At 44.6% G+C, this 25826-nt stretch overlaps 1 protein-coding gene across 1 annotated transcript in view; it reads right to left on the bottom strand.

The window, feature by feature from the left end:
* The window catches only part of LOC111962313 (disks large-associated protein 4-like), a 47525-nt gene extending 25302 nt beyond the window's left edge, over positions 1-22223 (bottom strand). The window contains exons 1-5 of the mRNA XM_070442506.1: positions 20800-22223; positions 18024-18247; positions 14718-14813; positions 11279-11441; positions 6935-7199 (exon numbers count right to left, since the gene is read on the bottom strand). Coding sequence (XP_070298607.1) covers positions 6935-7199; positions 11279-11441; positions 14718-14813; positions 18024-18247; positions 20800-22146 — 2095 coding nt within the window. The 5' untranslated portion in view covers positions 22147-22223. The remainder of the gene's footprint in view (positions 1-6934; positions 7200-11278; positions 11442-14717; positions 14814-18023; positions 18248-20799) is intronic.
* Positions 22224-25826: the final 3603 nt, after the last annotated feature.

The following is a 25826-nucleotide window of genomic DNA, read 5'->3' as shown; positions in this document are numbered from 1 at the left end:
TACGTGTTCATGCTTCTTTATTAAAAACCGAACACCAAACAAAACAACAAAAGAACAACGAACGTAACGTCTTGAAGGCTCACCAGAGCTAACCAAAACAACATCCCACAAGCTAAAGTGGCAAAACAGGCTGCCTAAGTATGATTCCCAATCAGAGACAACAATAGACAGCTGTCCCTGATTGAGAACCATACCCGGCCAAAACATAGAATCACAAATCATAGAAATAAAGAACATAGAATGCCCACCCCAAATCACACCCTGACCAAACCAAATAGAGACATAAAAAGGCTCTCTAAGGTCAGAACGTGACACACTTGTCCTCCCATGGGCACACAAATGGTTATAACATTTTCATAATAACAGTACTCCTAATTTCAGCCGTAGAGCACTCTAGTAGGATATACTTGGTGGTGTGGGGGTCCTTAATAATTGATAAAGTGGTGGGTGGGTCCATGAAATAATCCCATAGTGTCCCACTGTTCCGGAGGGAGACCGACACAAGCCCAGAAGCAATAAAAGCATTTGGGGGACGGGACGGGCCAGGGGGGGACGGGACGGGACAGGACGGGGGGGGGGCAGCAGTCGTTATGGCCCTCAGGCATCAGATCTGTAACTAAGGATGGATGGGGGGAGAACAGTATTGTTGGGTGGAGGAGCTGCCTCAACGTGTGAAAGAAAGTGAGCTGTAAACCGCTTTAGGTGGTTTATTGCTTTTGTGCTGATAGTCCTCTARGGCGTCAACGATACTAAACAAAACAAAAACGTCTCATGGCACACAATTCCCACTGTCAGTTTTACTCAGTCTTACCCTGTGGCTTAACTCCTACAGTCCCACGTGACACCGGCACATTTTTGACTTCTTTTGGTTGTACCATTGGACTTGTCTATTTCTTCTGCATCCACTGATATCAACCATTGGTCTGTGTGATTAACAGGGGCTGAGCTAGAGCGATGTATGTGAGACAAGGGCAGATCCCGAAGAGGTCCGGGAGCGATTCTTCTCACAAAAAACGTCTATAAAGTTCAAATGGGTCTCACAAAAAACTATTATGACCCATCTATGAAAAGCTGAGACTCTCACGAACACGTACATTTKATGAATTGCTCTATGARGCTCACAAGCCACTCAAGAGTAGTTAGGAGGTAAGGYGTAGCTTCATTCCATAGTAGAGGACTCCTGATATCTCCCGGAGTGATAAGTATCATTTCTGTCTCTATCTGTTGTCCAGTACTGTCTTTTTGCTAGCTAGGGCCATCTACTTGAAGTGTTGCCTGTCTTCCCAGTAGCCTACTTGGTGTGTGAACTGRCGACTGCTCATAACTTGCAGATGATTGTTGATACATCAGCCAGGATCAAGGGGCAGGGCAATTTGTGACATGTTTTGGTAATCAGTGGCTGTATTGGAGGGGGAGTTGTTTCTCCTCTCCTAAGCTATCAGCAATTAGTACAGGGAGGTGTACTCTTCACCTCTGCTAGACAATTAGCAATTAGTGTTAGTACTTCGGTCTCCCCTGGTTTCTTAGCGGTGGATTCGTCAGTGGCGGTCTCGTCGGCAAAACTAAGACCATCACCGAAAACAAAGACGGTTCTGTCAAGTTGTTCGAGGAAGGAGAGAAGGCACCACTCTCACTTGAGTATCTTACCTAGTTATTTTCAGATGCTCTTTTGTAGCTTTGGCAACTGTTTTCTATGTTTTCTATACCTCACCCTRTCCCAATRCCCTCCAACTCACAAGACCGGCAATATGCCTCATCTTTACTAGAGGCTGTTTTCCTACTAATCTCACTGCAAACCCCGTCCAGGTCTCTGATCACTACTTTGTTAACCTTTTCTGTCTCCCTTTCCTCCAGCCCCTATCCAGATGACCATGATCTGTCAATCGTTCTCTCGCTCTCTCCTCTTCTATCCTATCATCACTCCCTTCTGCTAAATCTTTCTGTCTCCTGCCTCTTCGACCCTACTCTCCTCCCTTTCCGCATCCTATGACTCTCACTGTCCCCTTTCCTGCTGGTCGACTCGGCTATCCCCTCTTGGTCTGTGGCTGAGTGACTCATTACGAGCTTACAGAACAGAGCTGTGGGCAGCTGCGCAAAAATAGAGAACTAAACTTCTGGAGGACCTATCATACTTTACTCCCTCTTTATCTCCTCTTCCCCTGTATCAGCTGCTAAAGCCACTTTCTATCACTCTAAAGTTCAAGCTTTGGCCTCTAACCCTAGGAAACTATTTTCCACCTTCTCCTCACTCTCTGCAGACGATTTTGTCAACCACTTTGTAAAAGGTTGACGACATCTGCTCCTCATTCACTCAGCCTATTGAGACCACTGGTCCCACTCACACAGAACTAGCCTACGTGTTGATCGCTCTCTCGCTCTCTCCAGATGAAATCTTGCGAGGTATGGCCACCCAACAACCTGCCAGCTCAACCCCATCCCCTCCTTTCTCAAGATCATCTCTGGAGACCTTCTCACTTCCCTKATCAACTCATCCCGGGGTGGCAGGTAGCCTAGTGGTAAGCGCTTTGGGTTGCTAGATCTAATCCCTGAGCTGACAAGGTAGGTAGCAAGGCAGGTAACCTAGGAACAGTGGGTTGTCAGTGTAAATAAGAATTTGTTCTTAACTGACTTGCCTCTTTAAATAAAAATCCCTGATCATTGGCTGCGTCCCCTCTGACTTAAAAATGTCGAGTCGCTCCCCGACTCCATCTGATGTCAAACTACAGACCTGTATCTTCTTTCCTTTCTTCACAAAACACCTGAGCGTGCTGTTTCTGATCAACTCTCTCGTTATCTCTCAGAACCATCTTGACCCTAACCAGTCAGGCTTCAAGACTGGTCACTCAACCAAGACTGCTCTGTCAGAGGCTCTCCGCACTGCAAAAGCTGACCCMCTCTTRTCTGTTCTCATCCTCCTAGATCTAGCCACTGCCMTTGACACCATGAACCATGAGATCCTCCTTTCCACCCTCTCAGGGCTGGGCGTCTCAGGCTCTGCACACTCTTGGATTGCGTCCTACCTGGCAGGCAGCTGCTACAAGGTGACATGGAGGAGCTTTCTGCACCATGTATTCTCACTACTGCTGTCACCCAGGGCTTGGTTTTAGGCCCTCTTCTCTCTATACAGTCTCTCGGCTCTTTCATATCCTCTCATGGTCTCGCCTGTCATTGCTATGTGGATGACACTCAACTACTCTTCTCCCCCCCCCGACACATCTCTGCGTGCCTGGCAGATGTCGGCTCAACCTCGCCAAGACGGAGCTGTACTTCCTCCGGGGGAAGGCCTGCCTGCTCAAAAACCTCCATCACAGTTGACAACTCCACAGTTTCACCCAGCAAATATTCTTGGCGTGACCCTGGACAAAACCTTCCCGTTCTCTGCAAACATCAAAGCAGTGACTCGTTGATGCTCTACAATATCCGTAGAGCACGACCCTACCTCACACAGGAAGCAGCGCATGTCCTAATCCAGGCACTTATCTCCTGTCTGGACTACTGCAACTCGCTGTTGGCTGGGCTCCCTGCTTGTGCCATCAGACCCCTGCAACTTATACAGAATGCTGATGCCTGGTTTTTAACATTCCCAAGTTCTCCCATGTCACCCTGCTCCTCTGCACATTCCACTGGCTTCCAGTTGAAGATCGCATACACTACAAGACCATAGCGCTTGCCTATGGAGCAGCAAGAACTGCCCGTTCCTACCTTCAGGCTATGCTCAAACACTATACCCCAAGCACTGAGTTCTGCCACCTCCTGGCCCTCCCACACTTACGGGAGGGCAGGTCCCACTCAACCCAATCCAAACTCTGCATTGTCCTGGCACCCCAATGGTGGGACCAGCATCCCCCTGAAGCTAGTACAGCAGAGTCCCTTCGGAAAGCACTTGAAACCCAACGTCAACACAGGAGATTGATGGCACCTTAATTGGGGAGAACGGGCTCGTGGTAATGACTGGCGTTGAATCAGAGGAATGGTATCAAACACATGGTTTATAGGTGTTTAATGCCGTTCCATTTGCTCCTTTCCGGCCATTATTATGAGCAGTTATCCCCTCAGCAGCCTCCACTACTCTTTGAAGAGTATCTCAAATAATCTTACATTTGGTATGGTTACTTAAGCCACAAATGAAAGGAGGTTGGTCGGGAAGGACGGATAGGCTACTTTGTATGTTAGCTAACCTTAACCATAATGGAGTATTCCTTAAAGGGCCGTAGCCATTTCCTGCCGTCAAATTACCTAGTGGCCTCATGGGTGGAATGTTAATATTTTTCTAATATGATAATTAATAAACYTATTTTTTCTTAAATAACACCTCTGGTGTTTGTCAAATTGTTTTGTTATTTCAGTCTTCTGTGATGTATACTGAACCAAAATATGAARGCAACATGTGAAGTGTTGCTTCCATGTTTCATGAGCTGAAATAAAAGTTCCCAGAAATGTTCAATATGCACAAAAAGCTTCTCTCAAATTTTGTGCACACATTTGTTCACATCCCTGTTAGTGATAATTTCAAGATAWTCCGTCCACCTGACTAGAAGCTGGTTAAACATGATCATTACACAGGTGTGCCTTGTGCTGGGGACAATAAAAAGCCACTCTAAAATGTGCTGTTTTATCACACAACACAATGTCACAGTTGTCTCAAGTTGAGGGGAGCATGCAATTGGCATGCTGAGTGCAGGAATGTCAACCACAGCTGTTGCCAGAGAATTTAATGTTCATTTCTCTATCATAAGCCACCTCCAACATCGTTTTAGAGAATTTGGCAGTACATCCACCTGGCCTCACAACTGTAGACCATYTGTAACCACGCCAGCCCAGGACCTCCACATCCAACATCTTCACCTGCGGGATCGKCTGKGACCAACCACCKGGACAGCTGATGAAACTAAGGASTATTTCTGTCTSTAATGAAGCCCTTTTTTGGGGAAAAACTKATTCTGATTGGCTGGGCCTGGCGCCCAAGTGGGTGGGCCTATGCCCTCCCAGGRCCACCTATGGCTGCGCCCCTGCCCAGTRATGTGAAATCSATAGATTAGTAAAATCMTTGAAATTGTTGCATCTATATTTTTGTTCAGTACATATTTTTTGGATGGATACATATATAATAAAATGTAGAACAATCCACATATATATATATATATATACACACACACATATATACATATACTGTGTATATAAAATAAGATGGAGACCAATCCACACAAAACATATATATAGTGTGGATTGTTCTCCATCCACCCCGGATTCAGAATATACCATCTTCATAGTCATGGCATTCTTTGTTCAATAGTTAGCTACTGATGAATGAATATCCACTGAATATCCAATATAAAAGAAAAGGAATTTGACCTCGGTTGACTTAACGTTACACCGCGAGCGCTCTGATCTCGATTCCCGAATATTGCGCATCTATAGGCTAAACTGTGGCTTAATTTTACGAAAGTCAACTGTCCTCGTGTAGGTTTACTGTCAAAATCAAATACAGTTARAGTAATGTATCCATCCATACAGTATCCCTTGCATTATACTCGCTAACATTATAGTTTGCAAAGCTGTTCAGGACTTAAAATGAGAACCGYTTTGGATGAATTTATATTTCCATAAAAGTCACAGCCGAAGGTAAACATTATTGGCAAAAAACACTTACCCTCGTATCAGATGATAAAAACTGAAAACGAAGCCTAGAAATGGCTAAAATCAGGATTGCAGGAGCTGTTACTTTGAAACAACCCGATCCAAAACAGCTTCTGTCAAGGACGATAAATAGAAGCAAGCTTTTGGTAAAGCCTTCTTTYTATTGCCCAGTTCCCAGGAAACGGTGGGAAAAGAGGCGTGGTGATTACGGCCAAGAGCGCTGTAATGTGGAGGCTTTGGACGTGGAAGTAGGCTATCATTTCACGGATACAAAATAGCAAGGAAACTCACGATGGCAATTCAAACCAACTGAGTGTGTCTTTCATCCTCTGTATTATGACTGGTTCATAGTCTAGTAGAGAGAGAGAGAGGGGGAGAGAGAGACAGGCTTCAGCCTTCACCGACGCCAACTTCACAGGTGGCCAAGCCTGGACCATAGCCAAGGGTGACTATGACCTTGTCAGATATGGGATAACAACAGGATTTGTTCACAGCCTGATATCATAGACTAGACATAACATAGTAAATGTAAATCMTGCATGCTCAAATTAGTATGATATGTTACATTTGGTATGGTTACATAAGACAGATGGTTACTTGGGTGGATGTATAACGCGAACGTTTAGCAACCCAAAGGTTGTGAGTTTGAATCTCATCATGGACAACGTTAGCATTTTAGCAACTATTCAACTACTTACTACTTTTTAGCTGCAGTACTTTGCAACTACTTAGGATATTAGCTAACCCTTCCCCTAACCTTAACCCTTTTAGCTAACCCTTACACAAACCCTAACCGTAACCCTTTAACCTTAACCCCTAGCCTAGCTAACGTTAGCCAGATAACTATTATCCACCTAGCTAGAATTCATAGCATGTCATACATTTTGCAAATTCGTAACATATAATACGAATAGTAATTCGTAACACACAGTATAATACAAAATGGGTGATGGATGTCCACAAATTAATACATATAAAATCAAATCAAATGTATTTATATAGCCCTTCTTACATCAGCTGATATCTCAAAGTGCTGTACAGAAACCCAGCCTAAAACCCCAAACAGCAAGCAATGCAGGTGTAGAAGCACATACCATACGAAACGTAACATATCATAAATGAGTGTTCCAGATTTACGTACAGAATAATACAAAAGGCTCTGAGACCAGGTTGGTGTTCAGGGTGGCGAGTAGTCTGGCAGTAGAAAGCTTACCCTCTCTATAATGATAACCTCAACCATTAGCAGGTAAAAGTTAAAAACTGACCTAAGATCAGCCTCTAAGGTAGGCCTACTCACCAGTGCTGGTGCTGTAGGTACGAACAGTAGTGGCGGTTGGCGGCGGCGAATCCGAGTCCACAGAAGCAGTGTCGTCATCCTGCGAGCATCCGGCCTGGATGGCCCGCAGGTAACTATGGCTACGAGATCGGAAGCACGTGGGCATGGGTAGATCTGGAGGCTCCACTGCCTGGGAATGGGAGCGTGAGAGTGTGTGGGAATCTCGGAACGACGACTCGGGGCAGCTATCCTCGTAGCGTTGGCTCAGCATCTCCAGGTCTCGTAGCTGGAAGGAGAAAGACAGGTTGGCATAGGTTGGCATCTTGGCATGGGTGGCAGAGGTAGAGAGAGAGGGACAGCGTTGCATGGCTCCTGCTGCTAGCAAGTTCTCCGGACAGTGAAAGAAAGGCATGGTTTGTCCCGGGACCAGAGAGGCATGGTTGTTAGAGATCCATGGATTAGACCTGGGTTCTAATAGTATTTGCATTTTTCTAATACGTTTCCTGTACCTTTTTCAGGTTACCTAGCAAATTGGAACCAATGGAATAGTCCCGAAAGTGCCAACACCACCCATGTAATACTTCAAGCAGGCTCACGGAAACACTCAGTGTTTTGAATGAAATCAAATACTCTATGAACCAGGTCTGCCATTGAGAGCACAGCTGACTGCGTCTGTTAGAGGAGTGAGCTAATTCCAGTTAAAATAATAATAATTTCACCTTTATTTAACCAGGTAGGCCAGTTGAGAACAAGTTCTCATTTACAACTGCGACCTGGCCAAGATAAAGCAAAGCAGTGTGACAAAAACAACAACACAGAGTTACACATAAACAAACGTACAGTCAATAACACAATAGAAAAATATATGTACAGTGTGTGCATATGTAGAAGAGTAGGGAGGTAAGGCAATAAATAGGCCATYGAGGCGAAATAATTACAATTTAGCATGAACACTAGAGGGATAGATGTGCAGATGATGATGTGCAGGTAGAGATACTGGGGTGCAAAAGAGCAAAAAGATAAATAACAACATGGGGATGCAGTAGTTGGGTGTGCTATTTACATATTGGCTGTGTACAGGTAAGCTGCTCTGACAGCTGATGCTTAAAGTTAGAGAGGGAGATATAAGCCTCCAGCTACAGTGATTTTTGCAATTCGTTCCAGTCATTGGCAGCAGAGAACTGGAAGGAAAGGCAGCCAAAGTAAGTGTTGGCTTTGAGGGTGACCAGTGAAATATACCTGCTGGAGCGCGTGCTACGGGTGGGTGCTGCTATGGTGACCAGTGAGCTGAGATAAGGTGGGGCTTTACCTAGCAAAGACTTATAGATGACCTGGAGCCAGTGGGTTTGGCGACGAATATGTAGCGAGGGCCAGCCAACGAGAGCYTACAGGTCGCAGTGGTGGGTAGTATACGGGGCTTTGGTGACAAAACGGATGGCACTGTGATAGACTACATCCAGTTTGCTGAGTGGAGTGTTGGAGGCTATTTTGTAACTGACGTCGCCGAAGTCAAGGATCGGTAGGATGGTCAGTTTTACGAGGGTATGTTTGGCACCATGAGTGAAGGAGGCTTTGTTGCGAAATAGGAAGCCGATTCTAGATATCATTTTGGATTGGAGATGCTTAATGTGAGTCTAGAAGGAGAGTTTACAGTCTAACCAGACACCTAGTATATGTAGTTGTCCACATATTCTAAGTCAGAACTGTCCAGAGTAGTGATGCTAGTCGGTCGGGCAGGTGCAGGCAGCGATCGGTTGAAGAGAATGTATTTAGTTTTACTAGCAGTTGGAGGCCACGGAAGGAGTGTTGTATGGCATTGAAGCTTGTTTGGAGGTTTGTTAACACAGTGTCCAAAGAAGGGCCAGATGTATACAGAATGGTGTAGTCTGCGTAGAGGTGGATCAGAGAATCACCAGCAGCAAGAGCGACATCATTGATATATACAGAGAAAAGAGTCGGCCTGAGAATTGAACCCTGTGGCACCCCCATAGACTGCCAGAGGTCTGGACAACAAGCCCTCCGATTTGACACACTGAACTCTATCTGAGAAGTAGTTGGTGAACCAGGCGAGGCAGTCATTTGAGGAACCAAGGCTATTGGAGTCTGCCGATAAGATATGCAGGTGATTGACAGAGTTGAAAGCTCTTGGCCAGGTCGATGAGACGGCTGCACAGTACTGTCTTTTTCGATGGTGGTTATGATATCGTTTAGGACCTTGAGCGTGGCTGAGGTGCACCCATGACCAGCTCGGAAACACCAGATTGCATAGTGGAGAAGGTAGGTGGGATTCGAATGGTCGGTGTCTGTTGTTAACTTGGCTTTCGAAGATTATAGAAATGGCAGGGTAGGATGGATATAGGTCTGTAACAGTTTGGGTCTAGAGTGTCTCCCCCTTTGAAGAGGAGATGACCCGCGGAGCTTTCCAATCTTTGGGGATCTCAGACGATACGAAAGAGAGGTTTGTAAAGGCTTGTAATAGGGGTTGCAACAATTTTGGCGATCATTTAGAAAGAGAGGGTCCAGAGTTGTCAAGCCCATCTGACTTATTAGGGTTCCAGATTTTGCAGTTTTTTCAGAACATTCTGCTGTCTGGATTTGGTGAAGGAGAAGCGGGGCGGGGTCGGGCTTCTGGCATAGTTGCTGTCAGGGGTTGTCAGAGCCTGTTGGCCTGGGGGTTGGGGTACCCAGGTGACAGCATGTGCCAGCGGCTTAGAAAATTCATGCTTCTTAATTCTGTAACTTCTCGATTTATCGTATATCTTATCCGGTCTGTGACTACATTTGGATGGTCGATGCGAATAAAATGCCACCCAAAAGGGACACCATTTACAGTATTATACGCTGGGTGAGGGGTGTCAGGAAAAGTGCAGCAGTAACACATTTTGTCCCGAATCCAACTCGCTCATAAGCACTTTGTCCAATAATGTTCAGAGCATTAAGCAAGCAAGTCTAAAGTTAACAATAACCATTTGCAATTTTAACTGCCAATTAGTTTCAGTATCACTTTGCCAAGTATTTAATTCTAATTCACAAGATGGTACTAACTTTCATAAAAAGCGTAGTCATCTTGATTGATTACATTAAAATTGGTTCGAAACCAGATTAGAAGGAGCAACAGTGCAAATGAAGACACTCTTAGAGATTTGACTGAGGGACATGAACAATCTTTCTAAGAGGTGAGTCTAACGCAGTGTTGGAGTGACAGGGAACGTGATGGAGTATGGTGTTTGAGTTGTCACTTTGCAGTTGGCTCTGTCGCATGCTTCAGTAAAATCAAAGAGCAGGGAGTAACGACAGCTCAGAAAGAGAGAGAGAGAGTGACAGATAAAAAGAGAAGTGAGAGAAAGAGCGAGGGCATGAGATCTTATAGCCTGAACCCCGATCTGTTAAGCGCTGTCTTCGTCCTATCTTTTCCTTCTAGGTCAGTCGTCCATGTTTGGTACTCTTTTGCAGTCCCCTTTATAATAACAGCACAATGTGTCATATTAATTGAATGTTATTCTGCTGTTTTTGGTTGATATACAATCAACTCACAGAAAGGTGTTCTGTACCTTGCAGCTCTGAAGATTAGTAATTTACATGTAGGCCTAAATCCACACTCATTTTCCTGAATTCATTAAACGTTGTAAATTCCCCAAGATGGGGTCAAAATGCTTAATACTAATGGATTTTAAAGCCTAGTTTGACAGGCCTTTTGTAAAAGATGAAAGAGGATCCAGAGTCATTCTTCATAACCATGATGACCTAGAAGGGTAATGGATCTTTCTGTGTAAATGGAGGAATTAGCTTTTTTGGCTCAGAACATTGATATGAGAGACATAATGAAAATTGACGTTTTTTTTCAATAGGAGAATTATATTATATTGCAGTCATGTCACTGAAGGCTGTTATCAGAGTAATTGCTCATTTGACAAGGCAAACTCTAATTTCGAGGCAAAAGAGGGGCCTCTTGAAAATGACTTGAGTGATTTGCAGGTGGAATGAGTGGAATGAGCTAGGTGATTTTTGAGAGGTGTATAAATACTCTCTTCTACCTCATTAGAACAGAATCAACTGAGCTGGAGAATTGGAGAGCTAATGTTATACTTCACTCCAAAATCAAAATGTGTCCAATTACATGTGCCGGAGTCTGGTGTAGAGGTAATTCTCAGCCACCCTCCCATCTGCGCCTTCCTGCATCTAACTCCCTTTCTCTGTACATCCCCACTATTCTGTCACAAAAATAATTAAAAGTACGACAGGGGATCGGAAAAGAAGAAGAAAAAAAAGAGAGCCTAATGCTGAGATAAGCTCAAGTCCCACGCCAGTTGTATGACCCCAAAGACGCCCCCCCCCCTCCACCCCCCATCACAGGTGACCTCTGACCTGGTCAATGCAGCTGCTCCTCCCCAGGGTGCTGCAGCCGCCACCCTGGCTGAAGTCCTCATCATCCCAGCGGGGGAACAGGGAGCCCCCCACCGGACCCCCCAGACAGTCCAGGTTGTCCAGGCTACGGTTGGTGGAAAGCTCTCTCAGAGAGGGAAGACAGCTGAGGAGGAGGAGGAGGGGAGGAGAGGATGGGAGGAGAGTTGACGTGAGAAGACAGGGGGATGATATCAGAGAGAGGGAAGGAGAGGAGAGAATGAGCAAAGAATGGAAGAAGAGCCGAGAGGAGTGGGGAAAGGGATTACGAAGGAAAGAAAGGAGAGCAGTAGAGGCGAGGGGCAGACAGGAGATGAAAGGAAGAGAAATTCAGTTAAGGTTGCTTCTCATCCCTGGTTCCATTCATTATCATTTTCATTACCTGTCAGCATCATTGCCCCTATCATGACACCTGTGAATAATGTTTCTCCCATCTCATCTCATTACAATAATATAACCCATATACTGTAGCCCTCAAACAATGCAAAGCCAATGATACACTTGTCAAGCATATGTAAAGTCTTATTCCACGCATCATGGTGCCAATATCAAAGAGTAGTAGGGAAAACAATCCAAATTCACTTCATATCAGCAATAATGAATGTGATTACCAAAAGAGAACRTAGTATTTATTTGTCTTTGCTGGCCAACAGTGATAGCGACATGACATTGCACTTTTCAAGTGATTGTGATGATCCTTCCGTACATACAGTTGAAGTCAGAAGTTTACATACACTTAGGTTGGAGTCATTAAAACTAATTTTTCAACCACTCCACAAATTGCTTGTTAACAAACTATAGTTTTGGCACGTCAGTTAGGACATCTACTTRGTGCATGACACAAGTAATTTTTCCAACAATTGTTACCAGACAGATTATTTCACTTATAATTCACTGTATCACAATTCCAGTGGGTCAGAAGTTTACATACACTAAGTTGACTGTGCCTTTAAACAGCTTGGAAAATTCCATAAAATGATGTCATGGCTTTAGAAGCTTCTGATAGGCTAATGGACATAATTTGAGTCAATTGGATGTATATCCTTGGATGTATTTCAAGGCCTACCTTCAAACTCGGTGCCTCTTTGCTTGACATCATGTGAAAATCTAAAGAAATCACCAAGTCTGGTCATCCTTGGAAGCAATTTCAAATGCCTGAAGGTACCACGCTCATCTGTACAAACAATAGTACGCAAGTAAAACACCATGGACCACGCAGCTGTCATACCGCTCAGGAAGAGACGCGTTCTGTCTCCTAGAGTAAACGTACTTTGGTGCGAAAAGTGCAAATCAATCCCAGAACAACAGCAAAGGACCTTGTGAAGATGCTGGAGGAAATGGGTACAAAAGTATTTATACCACAGTAAACGAGTCCTATATCGACATAACCTAAAAGGCCGCTCAGCAAGGAAAAAGCCACGGCTCCAAAACCGCCATAAAAAAAGCCAGACTACGGTTTGCAACGCACATGGACAAGATCGTACTTTTTGGAGAAATGTCCTCTGGTCTGATGAAAAAAAATAGAACTGCTTGGCCATAATGACCATCGTTATGTTTGGAGGAAAAGGGGGGAAGTTGCAAGCCGAAAAACACCATCCCAACCGTGTAGCACGGGGTGGCAGCATCATGTTGTGGGTATGTTTTGCTGCAGGAGGACTGGTGCACTTCCCAAAAGATGGCATCATGAGGACGGAAAATTATGTGGATATATTGAATCAACATCTTAAGACATCAGGTCAGGATGGGTCTTCCAAATGAACAATACCCCCAGCATACTTCTAAAGTGGTGGCAAAATGGCTTAAGGACAACAAATCAAGGTATTGGAGTGGCCATCACAAAGCTCTGACCTCAATCCTATAGAACATTTGTGTGCAGAACTGAAAAAGCGCGTGCAGCAAAGGCCTACAAACCTGACTCAATTACACCAGCTCTGTCAGGAGGAATGGCCAAAATTCACCCAACTTATTGTGGAAGCTTGTGGAAGGCTACCTGAAACATTTTACCCATGTAAACAATTTAAAGGCAATGCTACCAATACTAACTGAGTGTATGTAAACTTCTGACCCACTGGGAATGTGATGAAATAAAAAAGCTGAAATAAATCATTCCTCTACTATTATTCTGACATTTCACATTCTTAAAATAAGTTGATCCTAACTGACTAAGATAGGGCATTTTTACTAGGATTAAATGTCAGGAATTGTGAAAAACTGAGTTTAAATGTATTTAGCTAAGGTGTATGTAAACTTCCGACTTCAACTGTACAGTCATGACCGAAATTGTATGCTAAATAAATGGGATAATTCTATTATTTTATACTATACAATTGCTCAGAGAAAGAGATTTTGTTTAAGTGGGTCGTTCCACCAATTCAAGTGATCACATTTTTGGGGGATTTCACCTAATTTAATATTCTGTCATAAAGAGCACATGTTAATTGAATTTAAAAACGAGTTTTCCCATCTCAGGAGTTTAATAAAGCAAATACTATATTAAGTGCCTGGTAACTGCCAAATAAAGTAACAGGGTTGACCATAACAGGGTTGATGATTTAATCTTAAATCAGCCATAAATCCCCTTGTGACAGGGGAATGAAACGTATTGTGTGCAACAGGGAGTGCAATTGAATGCAAGCTTCACAAGGACATTTTAATTGTTAAAATACTAATTTCGTGGAACGAAAAAGGATAGGGGTCAAAATTATTGGCACCCCGGTTTTCAATCCTCCGGCACCCTCGCTTTGCGAGGATAACAACAAAGAAAGAAATTCATAAATTATTTAACCACAAAATAAACAATTTGCAAAGGCCATCTCAGTACCCGGACTTGAACCCTATTGAAAACCTGTGGTTTGAATTGAAGCGGGCAGTCCATAAGTACAGATAATCAAGGATCTGGTAAGATTCTGTATGGATGAGTGGTTGAAGATCCCTCCCAATGTGTTCTCCAATCCCTGAAAACATTTGAAGAAAAGGCTCAGTGTCATTATCCTAGCAACAGGATGGTGCCGGAGTATTGATAACAGGAGATCCAATCATTTTTAATAATATTTCTCTGAGCAATTGACCAATATAATTTTTTTGTCATGACTGTACAGACGGGGATCCCTGCAAGGAAGGCGCCAAGCTGGGCATGGCACTCCTTTATTTGGGGGGGGGGGGGGGGCACTTCGTGTGAGGCGGAGGGGCAGGGGGGAAGTAAATTAGTTTGGAGGAAAAGGCGGGCGTGGTGGGTGCCATGACGTTGGCATGGCGTTGGCACTCACGTGGCATAGGTAACCGAAGAGGTGGGCAAGACCTGGGGGGCAGGGGGAGGGGCGACTGATTGATTGGGGCAGCATCCAATCCAGTGCAAGCGTAAGCCTGCCACCTAATGGTGATTAGCTGGCTGCCTAGCACTGACCTGCCCAGTTGGTGCAGAGAGGACACACTGTGCAGAGGAGACCACAGTGCCTCCAGCTCCCCCTGCAGCATGGCGTAATCCAGGGCTCTGCTGCTCCTGCCAACCAGGGTGGAGCAGACCACYGAGGGAGAACAGAGGTTTGGCGTTTGGGTTTTGGCAGGGTGGGGGGGAGCAGGGTTAGAGTCATTTAGCATGCAGGTTTGACATCATTTACGTATTTTTATGACATGTACTTTTTTAAGCAACACTCCTGCTACTTTATCATGRTGTGTGTGTTGTCAATATCAACAAAAAGCTGTGTCTATCATGACGTAACAGAATATATTCACTTTTGCTTTGTGTTTGCCTGGCCAGTATGCATATAGCTTGTTGATTTGCTGCCTTCTTGTGGACTAAACGTTTACTGTATTCCTGTTCTTGTTACTCTTTTTAAAATGTTGTATGTTTCCAAATAATGACCAGTCTGCAACAACACGTCCCTATGGAAATACACCTGTGCCAAATTCTATCATGCAAAGGTTTAGGATTTTATTGGCACACTTGTAATGCCATATAACCCTGACCTCAGAGAGCATGGAGAACACAAACCGTACAAACATCTGTTGTTCCTTCAAATCGAAGGAGACATTAGAGGAAACCGTAAACACAGCAGCTCGCTCACAGTTGATCCCATTCTCTGCGACTATTAATCAAAATGGGTTTCGATCCGTTTGTCATTATGTGAAAATGAATAGGACCCCCAATACACTGTCCCCCCCTGTGTCTAGCCCAGCGTGTGTCTGTCTGCTTCAGAAAGCATGTAATCTAGAGACAATGAACTAGAAACCCTAGTCAGTCTGTCAGGGGGAGAGGAGGAGACTATAGCCTAGTTTGTGGTGACTCACGATCTGTCTGTGCAGTAGCTGAAGGCMGCATCGTGTGTGTGATGTTCCGAAAATGTGACGGTAAGAGGACTCTATCCTTTCAGGCCAAGCCGCTACGTTMCGGAAATGTTAGTAAATCAACGGTGAGGAAACCATAATCGGAGCTCTGGCATGTGTAGGAGGCAGGAGTCTGACGGTGCTTAATCCCACGCGTGAGTGAGCACAGCTTGTCTGACTGTGTGTGTTAGTCTCTCTAGTATGCAAGGCCTGTTTACTGGCATGCCAAAAGCTGGCAGCATGGCCGTCTCCTTCCTGCATGTCACAGCTCTGTTTTGAAATGGTGCCATGGGCTCAGTGTGTGTGTTTGTTTATGTGTGTGTGTGTGTGTGTGTGTGTTTGTGTGTATGTCTGTGTTTGTATGTGTGTGTGTGTGTGTGTGCGCGTCTAAGAGGGAGTGAAAGGATGTGGATGTGTGTGTTTGCTATGTGACATAGCCTTAGTCATCCTTCTCGAGTGGCGCAGCGGTCTGAGGCACTGCATCTCAGTGCTAGAGGCGTCACTACAGACACCCTGGTTCGAAATCCAGGCTGTATCACAACCGGACGTGATTGGGAGTCCCACAGGGCGGTGCACCATTGGCCATTTGGCCGGTGTAGGCCATCATTGTAAATAAGAATGTGTTCTTAACTGACTTGCCTAGTTAAATAAAGATAAAATATACATCATGTAACTGTGTGTGCGTCTGTCTGCTTGCTTGTGGGAGTCTAAGAGAGAGTGAAAGGATGTGTGTATGCTATGTGACGTAGCCTTATTAATGCGTATCCTATACAATGTAATTGAGTTGATACTACACTGAACAAAAATATAAACGCAACTATTTAAAAGATTTTACTGAGTTACAGTTCCTATAAGGAAATCAGTAAATTGAAATAAATGAATTAGGCCCATAATCTATGGATTTCACATGACTGGGAATACATATATGCATCTGTTGGTCACAGATACCTTGAAAAAAAGGTAAGGGTGTGGATCAGAAAATCAGTCAGTATCTGGTGTGAGCACCGTTTGCCTCATGCAGCGCGACACATCTCCTTCACATTGTTGCACAGGCTCTTGGTTGTGGCCTGTGGAATGTTGTCCCACTCCTTTTAAATGGCTGTGTGAAGTTGCTGGGTATTGGTGGGAACTGGAACACACTGTCGTACACGATCCAGAGCATCCCACACATGCTCAATGGGTGACGTGTCTGGTGAGTATGCAGGCCATGAGGGGATGGTGGTGGATGAATGGCACGACAATGGGCCTCAGGATATTGTCACGGTATCTCAGTGCATTCAAATTGCCAGCGATAAAATGCAATTGTGTTCGTTGTCTGTAGCTTATGCCTGGCCATACCATAATCCGACCACCACCATGGGGCACTCTGTTCATAACGTTGACATCAGCAAACCGCTCATCCACAAGACGCCATACACGCTGTCTGCCATCTACCCGGTACAATTGAAACCCGGGATTCKTCCATGAAGAGCACACTTCTCCAGCGTGCCAATGGCCATCAAAAGTGAGCATATGCCCACTGAAGTCGGTTATGACGCCGAACTGCAGTCAGGTCAAGACCCTGGTGAGGACAACGAGCATGCAGATGTGCTTCCCTGAGAAGGTTTCTGACAGTTTGTGCAGAAATTCTTCGGTTGTGCAAACCCACAGTTTTATCAGCTGTCCGGGTGGCTGGTCTCAGACCACCAGTGAAGAAGCCAGATGTGGAGGTCCTGGGTTGGAGTGGTTACACGTGGTCTGCGGTTGTGAGGCCCGGTTGCCAAATTCTCTAAAACGACATTGGAGGTGGATTATGGTAAAGAAATAAATGGACATTCCTCCAGTCATCATGTCAGTTGCGTGCTCCCTCAAAAATMTTGACATTTGTGGCATTGTGTTGCACATTTTAGAGWGGCCTTTTATTGTCCCCAGCACAAGGTGCACCTGTGTAATCATCATTCTGTTTAATCCGCTTCTTGATATGCCACTGTCAGGTGGATGGATTATCTTGGCAAAGGAGAAATGCTCACTAACAGGGATGTAAACAAATTTGTGCACAACATTTTAGAGAAAGAAGCTTTTTGTGCGTATGGAACATTTCTGGGATCTTTTATTTCAGCTCATGAAACATGGGTCCAACACTTCACATGTTGCATTTATATTTTTGTTCAGTGTAGTTTGGGTTTGCGTCAACTTGAATGTGTTATAAAGTCTACAAACTCTATGTCAGCAAGGCAGTATTGATCAAATCCATGTGGGATACTTTAGCGCTGAGCTTACTTGTCATGCCAGAATTGATATTAGCATGGGTTGCCTTCCAATTGAAAGTCTACATGTTAGTATGCTGACATGAATGCATGTTTGCCTGAATTAATCTCCATGTTGGATACTTTGGTGCTGAGCTTACTTGCGTGACGGTAGCTGGTCGCTCAGAGACTGCTGGGTGGCCCTGAGGTAGCTCTGGCGGCGGGCGGCCATTTTGGGCGAGGGCTTGATGCTGCCGTCTGAGTCGTCGCTGTCCTCCAGGTCACCCATGGCCTTCACGTAGCTGCCACTCCGCATGCGCCTGCATGGGATCTCGTTGGCTCCGGCTCCTCCACCGCTGCGACCCAGCGTGTTACTCCAGTCCCCCTACAAGCAGCAGCCCATATATATTCTTATATATGACAATATACCACTATGTAATTTATATTGAGATGATCGTGTGTGTATTGTGATATTCACATAATATCATTTGTTTTGCTAAATTCATTCAGTAATCTAAAGTATCTACAGTATGTTCTAAAGACCCACAACAGATCCCTGAGGGACACCGTCCTACTTTTCTTGACCATAGCTATGGTGTTATCGATTGCACATGTAAATAAATGTTTTGAAAAAAAAAAAAAATGTAATCATTAAGAATGCTATAGGGCTGTTACATTTGACCAACTCCTCCCTCAATATCTTTACTTTGAAAACCAAGTAAAAACAATTTGTATCAAAACAATTCTATGGGTAGACATCTATAAAAAAAAATTTAAAAGCATGTTAATGTCACATGGATAAATGTCAAGACATAAAGTCAGGCTGATAAAATGGAAGATGCACAGTAATCCTACCAAACTGGWAGACTGGGCCATATCTTAGTGAAATAAACTGAGGAAACTGAAAAACAAGACAAGCTGACAGACAGTGGAGTTATAGTAACTAACACTCAAATGGTCCAACACATGTAGTAGGTTTATTGTAGTCACAAGGCTACAAGTTTTATGTTTCGATCCAAACAGATCTTTGTCAAACCTGAAAAACTGTCTGGACAGCAAATATATTTGTTGGAATGTTTAACCCTATAAGTGCCAACAGGGGTCAATTTTGACCCTCAAGTGGTCAAAAAAGACTATTTCAGACAACCCCCCACCCCCCACACACACACAAATTACCATGATTTCTGTGTTAACATAAGAATGTATATTTTGTGCACTTGTTTTGCGTGGCTAAACTGAAAAGGTAGACTCAYTAGTAAACTTAGTGATAAAAGCACCACATTTGTACCCTGAAAAGATATAGATATAGAATAACATAGTATCATAACAAAGTCATAATACCCATAAAACCTAGCGGTCAAATAGCGAAATGGTTCCAATAGTCCGCGGCCCCAAAAAATGCCATATTACAACGTATGTGTTGTGATAATTGCGTTGTTTGCTCTACAACCTGTTAGTTCAAATGCCTTGCGACCGGGATATATATATAGGCCTAAAGGCCGAGACAATAAGATGACACATTGGCAGAATAAATTCAACCACACCTTTGTTTTATCACAAAACCGGATAGCAACCTCTGTCCAGTGAAGTCCACAAAGCATATTGCATGTACAGTAACAGACACTTACATGACCTACATCATGGTGTTTCTAAAATCCCCTATTGAAAAAATGAATGGTGGTAAAACGATTGGAACCATTTCACTGTTTGACTTCTAGGTTTTATGGGTATTATGTGGGGCTCTATGCAGTGGTGTAAAGTACTTAAGTAAAAACACTTTAAAGTGATACTTAAGTAGTTTTTTGGGGTATCTGTACTTTACTATTTATATTTTGGGCAACTTTTACTTCACTAAACTAAATTATGTCAGGGGTGGCAGTGTAGGAGTGTTGGAGTGTGCCCCTGGCTATCTGTCAATAAAAAAAACAAGAAAAACAAATGCCTTCTGGATTGTTTAATATAAGAAATTAGAAATTATTTTTACTTTACTTTTACTTTTGATACTTTAGTACATTTTAGCAATTCCATTTACTTTTGAAACTTACGTATATTTAAAACCAAATAAAGACTTTTACTCAAGTAGTATTTTACTGGGTGACTTTTACTTGAGTCACGTTCTATTAAGGTATCTTTACTTTTACTCAAGTATGACAATTGAGCACTTTTTCCACCACTGGCTCTATGGAGCTACCCCAGATTTGGCCCCTGGGGGGGCGTGGCAGCCACTGTAACTAAGAAATATAAAAAAAACACAAATATATATNGGGGGGGCGTGGCAGCCACTGTAACTAAGAAATATAAAAAAAACACAAATATATATTTAGCATCCAGTCAATGTCTCTCTATACCAAATTGAGAGTCTCATCTTTTAMATGCAATAGGAACTGAATTGATAGCCTATAGCATTCCAAAGTTAGAGCTAAGAGTCTGATGGCACRGGCGCKCATATCGCCTATATRGCCGGCCATCTTAGGTCATACCAGTAGGTCAGATTAGCTGTTTGCCAATTTCTCAGCCTCTGAGTATCACAGAAACAAAACACTTTGAATGAATAACGACACATGTTCATAACAAGTGGCTATGGATGAAATTGATCAAAATATCTGTTCAAACCATGAAACCATACAAAAACGTTTATTTTGAAACATCAAATTTTCCTATAAATGTGTAATTATTTTCAAAATACATGCTTATTTTGGGGAATTTAAATTATTTACTTGTGTTACAAAATGTTAACAAAAGAAAAAGTGTTATTGTTTGACAGAAAGTGTATTTTTGTCATATTTTCCAATTTGGGGTAAAAAATGACCCCTATTAACATCTAAATATGTTGCCGCTTTTAGGTTTAAGTGTCCACTATGCCTTATTCTATCTCTCCACAATTTCTTTATGTCCAGCACATATCCGTTTGACAGACATTTTTTAGATACAACTCACCTGTCGGCCCACTTGCAGGTAGTGGCAGGCCAGCTCCTGCTGGCACGACTTYGACTTGAGCATGGACCGGTCCAGGGTCGCCGAGTGGCCCTTRTGCAGCACCTGTCTGGGCTGACCCAGGGTCAGTGTCGACCACGAACCCCCCTTCATAAAGTCATTACTGTTCACCCCCATGCTGATCCCACCTCCACCTCCTCCTCCGCCCCCACCTCCGCCCCCGGGTCCTGGCAGTGCCTGTTGATACTTTATGACCTCGTTGTTGCTCTTGGATGAGCTGATGGTGTTGTATCCGCTGTGGACCACGTAGCGGCTCTGGTGCCCCTGCTGCTGCTGTAGTGCCCCCTGCTGGGCATCGTAGGCAGTACCGTGGGTGGCGTGCTGGGTGGCATGCGCTGTGGGTCGTCCCAGTGTCATGGCTATGGGGTTGCGGTAGTTGCTGAGGTCCGCACTGTCCAGGTCGTCCGAGCTCCAGTAGCCCGACATGTTGGAGCGCGGCCGCCGCTTGCCCGTCCCGCCCCCGTCTGACTTGGACCCGCCCCGGTCTTTGCTCTTGGCTCGCTGGTCCCGCTTCCCACCGTCCTCGGTCCCGGATGAGGTCCCGCCGCTGCCACTTCCTGCACCCGAACGCCCGTTGACACCCTTGAGGTTGTGGCCATCCATGGACTGTGACTTGGCGAAGAGCTTCTGGACAGAGCACACCAGGTTACGGATGCGCCCGGGGCTGTCGGTGCGCTGCTTGGAGGCGGCGGAGAGGGCGGCCGATGTGCTCCGGTGGAACTGCAGTGTGCTGAAGCCATCTCTGGGCCCCCCAGGCAGCTGCTTGTCCAACTGGTCCAGCAAGTTAGGCGCCAGCTGCCGGTTCATCTTGGCCCCGCCGGAGATGGTGGCAGAACCGCTGGTGATCATGGACCCCCGACCGCTCTGCAGGCCCCCCATGCCACTCGAGCCATGCATCCCTATGCCCATTCCCATGCCCATGGACATGGAGGTGCCCAGGGTTCCCGTGCTAATGCCCCCGATGCTGTCCCCCTGCGGCGGGGAGAAGTCGGACGGGTCGTAGTGGGCGTTGTAATGGATGCGGGGGAAGGTGCTGCTGTTGGACAGCTGGTTGTTGAGGGGGAGAGAGTAGTCCGGGGGCAGGGAGCCCTGATTGTAGTGGTGGTCCACAGAGGGGTTGTAGTGGTGCGGGTCCATGGTGCCGTAGTGGTCCATGCTGGTGGGGCTGAGAAGGTAGGGGCTCCGAGGCAGTGTGGAGGCCTGGTGGGGGTACAGGGGCTCCGGGGGGCCCTGGGTGGGGTCGCAGGAGTCAGACAGATGGCGGTTGCGTTTGGCTCCTAACCCTTTCATGGTGGTCAAGAGGGGCCCCCTTCTAGAAGACTCCCCAGCCAGGGAAAGACGAGAGGCCTGGAGGATGACTCCTGGAAAACAGAGAGAGGGAGCGAGAGCGAGAGAGAGAGAGAGCGAGAGAGAGAGAGAGAGCGAGAGAGAGAGAGGGGGTTGGGTCAGCTTCTACCCAGACAGACACACACCATTTCTTACATGCAATACATATGCACAGGCAAACAAACACCCCCATTTATGCTCACAGACAGACTAGCACTGTGAAATATTTTCATCTCAATGAGCCAACACCCCACAGCCTCCCACGGAGAACATCAGTCTTCAAATGTTAAAATGTTGGAAATAGATAGGAACAACAAGACTAGAAACAATGCAACGTTGCAACCAGTGGGTCAGAAGGTTTGTTTTGTCCACAATTGCTGGCAGCCACAAACAGCTACATCCATGGCATTGTAGAGTTATACTTTCAACTGACGAGAGCCACAGAAAACAACACAAGGAAAATTGTGACTATTGGCAATTCATCTCTCCTTATCAACATTTCTTGACAAGATAATCATAACCTGACATTGTAATCTGATTGAAGAAGAGAGAGAGAGAGAGTGTGTGTACGTAATGTGTGTGTGGATAGTGTGCGTTTTTGTGGTGCGTGCATGGGGATGGGATACAATTTGATTTGATTTGATTTGATGTCGTTGTCATTGCTCTCAGCATAGCATGAGCTGTGGGTTGGCAGCACACTACATTGCTGCCTGCCATAAGTTGAGGGACAGTGTCTGACAGACCAATCAACCTGCACATGTACTCTACTGTATGCTTATTGTTATTGTTACTGTTGTCCCGTTGACAKTTTTGATTCAAATTTTTTAAATTTATATTGTAAATATCCAAAATAAGCTTTGGCAATATGTACATTGTTACGTCATGCCAATAAAGCAAATTTAATTGAATTGAGAGAGAGAGAGAGCGAGAGAGTGTGTGTACGTAATGTGTGTGTGGATAGTGTGCGTTTTTGTGGTGCGTGCATGGGGATGGGATGTCGTTGTCATTGCTCTCGGCATAGCATGAGTAGCCAGCTAAACCCATCAAGACATCCCTTTTTTCCCTCTCACACGTTCAACATCAAACCTCCCCCTCGCTTCTGTTCCACTCTGATAGCAACACCTCCTGCTACCAACTATKCTCCACAGCCGGGAGGTACCCAGTGCCTTATCACCAGGAGAGCCCTTACCTCCGGGTAGACCCCTCCCTTCTCCCAGCTTCCCATCTGTCTCTTCCTCGCCAGTCTCCAATACATGAGAGCTTTTCCAGCGGGCATCCCTGGCACGAGGCACCAAGACTGGCACGCCCAGTGGTATTGTGATGAGGGTTAAGAGGATTGGTGGCAGGGGGTGGCAGATGGGGATTGGCTGGTGCCCCGTCGCCCGCCTGCCCAGCCCAAGACGGTCTGTGCCAGTGCCCTGCCTGGCAAGGTGGTTAACGCTTGCCATTGCAAAGGGATGGAGCTTTACGGAAGGATGGTTTACGGCGTCAACAACGAGTATCTAATACACTGCAAGTTGTGTCTGATTCATCTGTGTTTCCTTTATGTAACATGGGTCTGATTGATCTATTAGGGGAATGGTTAAATAAAGAAATACAGAGTAACTGTCTCTGTTGTCTCCTGTGTCTCTATATGCGCTCTCAAAAYCTGCAGGTACCTACGGACACAATAAGCTCCTTTACAACCTCTTGTGGGATACAATCATTTGGTGTAAACATAATATGCTTTGACCATGTTGTTGCTACAGTATGGCGTTGACAGACTGTGTACAGATTGTCTGTACTGCACACACTTTTTATTCCGCTCAAAGAGATCTCACCTACTGTAGTTTATGGCTGTGGGCACAAGGCCAAGGCCAGGACAGTACTGGATATGAAAGGACACCAATCAGAATGGATCTTTACCCTGGAGTGAGTTTTTGACTGCAAACACTTTCTGATTGGCTATAACGGACTAGTTACAGGGAAAAACAAACTTGTATAGTTAGAGGGGAACAACACTCTGGATGCAGGGTGCAGCACATTGCTTCAGCTCCAACAGTCACAGGAGGAGGCAGCAATTCACAGATTATTTAACAGCAGTAAAAGTGAGCATTCAGTTGAAATACATTATTAATAAAATGTGTTCAATTTTCTACAACAATCTACTCTACGATATTTGAATAACTGTAGTGACTGTTTTGTTAACGGTATCATGCCAGGTCTTTATGCACAAATAATCAATTGCGTCACTATTTACTACACAATGCTATGTCAAACAACAGAGTCCCTGTGATAATAGAGTCCTGCTTCTTGGAAAAGTCAACAATCATTTGCGTAAAGCAAAAACAAGAATGATCACCAAAAATGTGCACCCCTTTGGGTCCCCAGGACCAGGGTTAAGAAACACTGCCCTAAGGAGCTGCTTGGCCTTTAAAACACCAATGGTGTGTTTAGTTGGTAAAACGTCTTGCCATGTTTTGCGACAGTGTACTGAACCACATGTTTTCTTACAACTGAGACACGTTTGCTCGATGGGCATGAAGGGGTGTGGACTGGAGGCAGCTAATTCCTGGCTCGCTTAAAATCCGTCTGAAGCGGAGTGCGCACTATACACAGTCACCCAATCAACAGCAAGCGTTACAATACTCCTCAATGTTCTGTTCACATAAACATTTGCTACATTTCTCTCTTTCTGAATGCAGCAGGTGTAGTAGGCCAAAGGTATTTTAGTCGGGATATATAGTATGTGTACACTGTATATTTAGTGGTATTAAAAGTATTGAACGGGGGAGTAGGTTTTTATCGGGGTGTATGTATCGAAGGTGTATGCATTTAGTGAGTGTGTGTTTATAGGGAATGGGTGTGGATCTACAACTCAAAAGAACAGGGATTTCTGCTACTTTACAATTGAAAATGGACTTGAACAGCAAAGTGAAGGGAATTAAACAAGTTAAGTTTAAGSCTGTAGCCGTATGTTTAGTTTGGTGTGTTTTATGTTTAACACATGTATGGGGTCAATAACAAGTATCTAATACACTGCAAGTTGTGTTATCAATGATTTCTTGGATGCAAAAATGGTCAGATTAATCTATTTGGTGAATGGTTAAATCAATAAATAAAAAGGTGGAACTGTCTCTAGTCTGTTGTCTCTTGTGGCTCTCTACACACTCTGAAAAACTGTCAGGGTGTTGTTTTTGATGTCTGATTGTATGGTCCTCTGTAGCTCAGTTGGYAGAGCATGGTGCTTGCAATGCCGGGACAGTGGGTTTGATTCTCGGGACCATCCATCCTTAAATTGTGTACACGCACGACTAAGTTGCTTTGGATAAAAGTGTCTGTTAAATGGTATATATTATTATATCAAAATGTTATTAAGTATCAAGTTGATAGCCCTGACCAACTAATAAAAGTGCATTGGATTCTGACTGAGGACAGGACAAGAGCATAATGGCCCATGCAGAAAGAGCTCATTTGGCTGACAAAATTGCYTCATTTATTCAATGTAACTAGGGTGGAAATAATATAAGGTATACATTTTCTTACTCTCCATTAAATAATCTCATGCTAACAACCTTGTACGCCCATAAAGAGGGAAGCGGAAAATATGATAATTGTACTACCACGCTGACTGAAAATGAGAGCAACAGACAAATAAATCACAC

Source organism: Salvelinus sp. IW2-2015, linkage group LG1 (genome assembly GCF_002910315.2).
Source record: "Salvelinus sp. IW2-2015 linkage group LG1, ASM291031v2, whole genome shotgun sequence".
Classification (NCBI taxonomy): Eukaryota; Metazoa; Chordata; class Actinopteri; order Salmoniformes; family Salmonidae; genus Salvelinus; species Salvelinus sp. IW2-2015.
This window is presented reverse-complemented; position numbering and strand designations above follow the sequence as displayed.